The sequence below is a fragment of the Saccostrea cucullata genome, unplaced genomic scaffold (genome assembly GCF_032062105.1).
Source record: "Saccostrea cucullata isolate Sc308-1 unplaced genomic scaffold, CSIRO_AGI_Scuc_v1 ctg279, whole genome shotgun sequence".
NCBI classification, from domain to species: Eukaryota; Metazoa; Mollusca; class Bivalvia; order Ostreida; family Ostreidae; genus Saccostrea; species Saccostrea cuccullata.
Window position 1 is genome coordinate 429,346 of NW_026933486.1, and position 6,415 is coordinate 435,760.

General features: G+C 40.3%; 1 protein-coding gene across 1 annotated transcript; it reads right to left on the minus strand.

Annotated features, from left to right (window-relative positions):
• Window positions 1-203: 203 nt before the first annotated feature.
• Window positions 204-6,094, minus strand: LOC134238464 (uncharacterized). The gene is made up of 9 exons (XM_062720594.1): window positions 5,875-6,094; window positions 5,066-5,132; window positions 2,302-2,437; window positions 1,904-2,209; window positions 1,685-1,794; window positions 1,424-1,567; window positions 1,163-1,300; window positions 705-874; window positions 204-470 (listed from the first exon to the last, which is right to left on the minus strand). Exons 1-9 carry the CDS (start codon window positions 6,021-6,023, stop codon window positions 326-328), a joined length of 1,365 nt encoding a protein of 454 aa, XP_062576578.1. The 5' UTR covers window positions 6,024-6,094; the 3' UTR covers window positions 204-325.
• Window positions 6,095-6,415: the final 321 nt, after the last annotated feature.

Genomic DNA, 6,415 nt, shown 5'->3' on the forward strand with positions numbered 1-6,415 from the left:
GGTTTTAAACTGTTTGAATGGTGTGGAGAACTTTCATAATATATTACTCAGAAAAAAAAACCCCATTAAAACAACTCTCCGTTGACAACCTGTAGACAAAGAAACGTCTCTATATGAGCGAAAAATTCTCGAATGTGACGTTAAACAACATACAATCAATCAACCATGTACATGTATCTTATAGTCTAGTCATAACAAAGATGTCCATTTTGTTAGATTTTATTTGATGCAGTAAATTTTACATAACACGCATCACTTAACATGGTTCACTGATTACAGTTTTCCGTAACGGTTCACTGATTACAGCTCCGTAATAGTTCACTGATTACAGAAGGCTAGCGATGTTGCTCGGCATTTCCATAATCTCAGTGTTGTAAAACTTCTGTAGGTCTTCCAACTTCCGGTGATCTTCACTGGTTACGAAGTTGATGGCTGTTCCCTTTCTTCCAAACCGCCCACCGCGTCCGATCCTAAACAAGAAATTTAAAACATCAACACACACACTCACTGTCAACACTAATCATGGAAATGGCTCTTTGTAAGTGATTCAGTTTTTTTTTTAACATACACTTAAAAAATTAAATTGATTTACAACATCACACGCTTAAAAACCAAAAATGGTTGGAATAAAAATTTTCCTGTTGAATGCTGTTAAGTCTTTTTAAAATTGTTTATACACTGAAATACGACACAATGTTCAGTACCTGTGTATGTAGCTCTCCCTGTCCAAGGGAAGGTCAAAGTTGATGACCAGCGACACCTGCTGGACGTCTATTCCACGGCTCAGCAGATCCGTGGCGATCAGCACTCGGCTAGAACCGGTCCGGAAGCTGCGCAGTACGAGTTCCCGGTCTTTCTGGGACAGTTCAGCATGCTGGGTAAAAAAGAGGATAGAATGTCAACCACATTTCCCCCTAATCACTTTGATTAAAATAAGATGAAATTTTAATATTATGGTATTTAAGCGATATTTGTAGACTCCAAATTCCGATCTGTGCGTTTTGTTCGCTCATTCTTATCACAATAGGGATGGGGATGTTGTTAGAAAACCAAGTCTAATTACTTTCGACTTGAAGATGAACATTTCTACCCTCCCCCCCCCCCCCCCACACACACACAAATCGCCCCATGTAATACCGGGCTTTTCCCGCTCGAGTCTTACCATTGCAGACACGGTAAAGTCTCGTTTGGTCATTTCTTTCTCCAACCACTCCACTTTCCCGCGTTTGTTACAGAAGATGATGGTCGTCTCTACCGTGATGGTTTCGTAAATGTCGCACAGCGTATCCAGCTTCCACTCCTGTCAACCAAAACAGAGGCTAACAAATCGCATAAATCCAAACGCGATACTTGAAAAAGAGGAATAGAGAAATGGGTGCAGCTGAATTTACTGATGGGTAGACTATGATTTTGGAGTACAAACCTCTCTTTCAACATTAACGTAGAACTGTTGAATTCCCTGCAATGTCAGTTCCTCTCGTTTGACCAGAATACGTCTGGGATTTCTCATGAATTTGTCCGTGATGTCCAGAACCTCCGGGGGCAGGGTGGCAGAAACCAAAATCACCTGAAAAACAAGAGAGGTGTACGTTATTGTTGTACAGTTCGAGCCAATGCTGTGTCTTAAAATGATGTAACTGACAACATTAGAATGTTAATATAAGTATTGAAGTCCAACAGCTACCTGCACGTCCCTTGGTAAGTATTGGAAAGTGTCCTTTATTTGGTCCAGAAATCCCCTGGACAGCATCTGGTCGGCCTCGTCCAGAACAAACTGTCTTGTCGTATACAAGTCTGAAAAAGTGACGGATAAAATGCATGAGATTTAAAGAACAGGTAACTGTATATAGGGTAATGATCCTAGCTCAGACCTAAGTAACCAGGACAGGGAACTTGTATTTACCCAGATGTCTCTCACTCAGAAGATGTAGAATGCGGCCTGGTGTTCCTATGACTACGTGAACGCCCTCATGGAGCTTCTTGATGTCATTGGCCACGTGACTCCCGCCCACCAAGGCGTGGCAGACGACACCCATGTAGTCACCCAGCGCAGCCATCACACGCTGCGTCTGCATGGCTAGTTCACGGGTCGGAGCCAGAACAAGCGCCTGACAGCCCCTCACGTCAGGGTCTATTCTCTGGAGGATCGAGATGGAAAAGGTCGCTGTTTTGCCAGTTCCCGATTGTGCTTGGGCGATCACGTCATTTCCTTAAAAGATGAAACATAAAGACCTGATAAATGTTCAGACGTTTTCATGTAAACATATTTATTTAATGAGAAATGAGAGAGAGATAGATTACCAGTCAAAGCTATTGGAATGGCTTTTTGTTGAATCATGGATGGTTTCTCGAATCCGTAGCCATAGATTCCCCTCAGGAGTTGATCAGACAGTCCCATGTCGTCAAACTCGTCAGCCACGTCTGCCACGTCGTCATCCTGCTACAGAAAGGAGTAGCTTAAAATAGCAGTAAAGGGGCTACAGAAAGCAGTAGCTTAAAATAGCAGTAAAGGGACAGAAAATAGCTTAAAATAGCAGTAAATAGGGGGACAGAAAATAGTACATAAAATAGCAGTAAATAGGGGGACAGAAAATAGTAGCTTAAAACAGCAGTAAAGGGGCTACAGAATTTATGAGGAGTTCAAAATAGCAGTATAAGGGCTACAGAAATGAGTAGCTCAAAATAACAGTAAAGGGGCTACAGAAAGGAGTAGCTTAAAATAGCAGTAAAGCGGGGGGACAGAAAATAGTAACTTAAAATAGCAGTACAGGGGCTACAGAAAGGAGTACATGTAGCTTAAAATAGCAGTAAAGGGGCTACAGAAAGGAGTAGCTTAAAATAGCAGTAAAGGGGCTACAGAAAGGAGTAGCTTAAAATAGCAGTAAAGGGGCTACAGAAAGGAGTAGCTCTAAATAGCAGTACAGGGGCTACAGAAAGGAGTAGCTTAAAATAGCAGTACAGGGGCTACAGAAAGGAGGAGCTTAAAATAGCAGTAAAGGGGCTACAGAAAGGAGGAGCTGAAAAAAGCAGTAAAGGGGCTATAGGAAGGAGTAGCTTAAAATACCAGTAAAGGGGCTACAGAAAGAAGTAGCTTAAAATAGCAGTAAAGGGGCTACAGAAAGGATGAGCTTAAAATAGCAGTTAAGGGGCCACAGAAAGGAGGAGCTTAAAATAGCAGTAAAGAGGCTACAGAAAGGAGGAGCTTAAAATAGCAGTAAAGAGGCTACAGAAAGGAGGAGCTTAAAATAGCAGTTAAGGGGCTACAGAAAGGAGGAGCTTAAAATAGCAGTAAAGGGGCTACAGAAAGGAGGAGCTTAAAACAGCAGTAAAGAGGTTACAGAAAGGAGGAGTTTAAAATAGCAGTTAAGGGGCCACAGAAAGGAGGAGCTTAAAATAGCAGTAAAGGGGCTACAGAAAGGAGGAGCTTAAAATAGCAGTAAAGGGGCTACAGAAAGGAGGAGCTTAAAATAGCAGTAAAGGGGCCACAGAAAGGAGGAGCTTAAAATAGCAGTAAAGGGGCTACAGAAAGGAGGAGCTTAAAATAGCAGTAAAGGGGCTACAGAAAGGAGGAGCTTAAAATAGCAGTAAAGGGGCTACAGAAAACAGTAGCTTAAAATAGCAGTAAAGGGGATACAGAAAGGAGGAGCTTAAGATAGCAGGTCAGGGGCTACAGAAAACAGTAGCTTAAAATAACAGTAAAAGGGCTACAGAAAGGAGGAGCTTAAAATAGCAGTTAAGGGGCTACAGAAAGGAGTAGCTTAAAATAGCAGTAAAGAGGCCACAGAAAGGAGGAGCTTAAAATAGCAGTAAAGAGGCTACAGAAAGGAGTAGCTTAAAATAGCAGTAAAGGGGCCACAGAAAGGAGTAGCTTAAAATAGCAGTAAAGAGGCTACAGAAAGGAGGAGCTTAAAATAGCAGTACAGGGGCTACAGAAAGGAGGAGCTTAAAATAGCAGTACAGGGGCTACAGAAAGAAGTAGCTCAAAATAACAGTACAGGGGCTACTGAAAGGAGTAGCTTAAAATAGCAGTAAAGGAGCTAGCTTAAAACAGCAGTAAAGAGGTTACAGAAAGGAGGAGCGTAAAATAGCAGTTAAGGGGCCACAGAAAGGAGGAGCTTAAAATAGCAGTAAAGAGGCTACAGAAAGGAGGAGCTTAAAATAGCAGTACAGGGGCTACAGAAAGGAGGAGCTTAAAATAGCAGTAAAGAGGCTACAGAAAGGAGGAGCTTAAAATAGCAGTAAAGGGGCTACAGAAAGGAGTAGCTTAAAATAGCAGTAAAAGGGCTACAGAAAATAATAGCTTAAAATAGCAGTAAAGGGGATACAGAAAGGAGGAGCTTTAGTAGGTCAGGGGCTACAGAAAACAGTAGCTTAAAATAACAGTAAAAGGGCTACAGAAAGGAGGAGCTTAAAATAGCAGTACAGGGGCTACAGAAAGGAGTAGCTCAAAATAGCAGTTAAGGGTGAGGGGGTTAGAATATTTATCTAAAATAGGAGAAAATAACATACCTATAATAGCTGTGAAGTAAGAGAGGGGGTCACACAAAATTTGTATAATGAAAAAATGCCCCCCCCCCCCCCCTAAATTAAGAATCTACACTACTCCAGGATGGATCTTCAGAAGGGGATTTTTTAAAATAAAGATTTTTCTATGTATTTCAATTTTCAATGTAAAAAAATCCCTATTGTCGTTCCAGTTTCAAAAGAGTTTTAAATGACCACACCTTTTTTTTGTATTTTCTTGATTATCTCGCCTTGTAAGGGGGGTTAGGCCCTTTATTTTGATGTTTTCTTCACTCAAGGATGTTTTTCGATGACTTTGGTTAATTGACTAAAAATAAGGTTCTTGAGAAGACTGAAAATGTAAAAATTTTACAGACAGATGGATATAGACAGACAGACGGACAGAGGGTGATATGAAAAGCACACGGAGATTTCAGCTCAGGTGAGCTAAAAATGTTTAAAGAGTTTAATTCTGAAAGGGCGCGTAACATTTCATTTTTATACAGCGTATAGAATTCAGTATACACTTGTTTACAAATCAGGATGACGGACATCCCCATACCTCTTGTTCCACGTTAGTTCCTCCATTGTTAAGGATGTTGTCATCCTGTGGAAACTCAGACTCCGACCTGTGGAAGGAGATATCAACATTTATTGACCACAATAAAAATAAAATTCTAAATTAACCTTAAACGGGTTAAAGTTAAGAGGTTGTATTTTAATGTACCTGTCTTTCTTAAGTTTTTTTTTTCTCCAACGGATGGGAGAGAAGTGGGGTGGGGGTGGTGGGTTTAAATAAAAAGAAAAATTCACTACAGAAAAAAAATTCATTCTGGTCGACAACTCTCGCTTTCGCACCTGATTCAACCCTTAGAATTTCCAGTGGTCCGTTTTATGCCCATTTTACATTTTTTTTAAGATCGATCACCTATTGTAATCTTCACCTTTTATATTTATGACTCGACCTATCCCATACATGACTCTTCAAATAATAAGGAGATATATTTTTCGAAGTAGGCGGTTGCGGTAAGGATTCCAAAGAATTTTTAATAAACGTATACATGCACTTTTTTTTACCCTAAAAATCCGGACCGCCTCCCCCCTCTTTCCAATGGCCCCGCTTTTACCTTTTGATTTTGTATATAAATTAAACTTTCAACTTTTCATAGGAGTAACTTTACTAGATGTTAGAAAAGAACTTCACACAACGAATCTGCAAATAAATCCTCGAATATCCCCTTGGATTGTTAATTTCTGAATAGAATTTCTGAGCATTCAACATGTTCAATATGCGACATCAATATACAGTAGATACTCATGTTTTTCTAATCTAAAACCCTTTCTATTTTTAACATGACACCTAAATCTTACCAGTGGTCAGTCCCAGGTTCCGGTTTGGGGTGGGTCTCCTTGCCTGTTGTCTGGGGTCCCGGGGGACGAGCCCCTCCCTGCTCCCCGTTAAGCTCTTGGCGCCTGTCTTGGTTGTAACCGGGGGCTACCTCAACTTTCGATAAGCTCATTGAAAAATGTGCACAAAGTAAGACAATAAGGGTGTGTATTCATTTGTTGTCGAATTGGATATGAATTAATCATCTTGTATCTACAGTTTATATATCTAGGAGACGGGCGGGTATTGAGAAATGTACGTGTATTGTGGCCAATGGGATCACTGCGTTAAGTTATGCATTGAAGATGACGGTAATAATTCTATAAATAGACCATAGGTAATCATGGATCGATGCCAAGAAAAGCCGGTAACATCTGAATGTAGTAAATCTGATTTATGAATGAAGTATTCCAGTTGAGAAAATTAACGTACGAATATCAAATAAAACTCCATAAAGAGTCAACGAATATAACATCTTTCTATATTCTTTGATTTATCGCAGGCATTTATTGTTGTTTTTTTTAA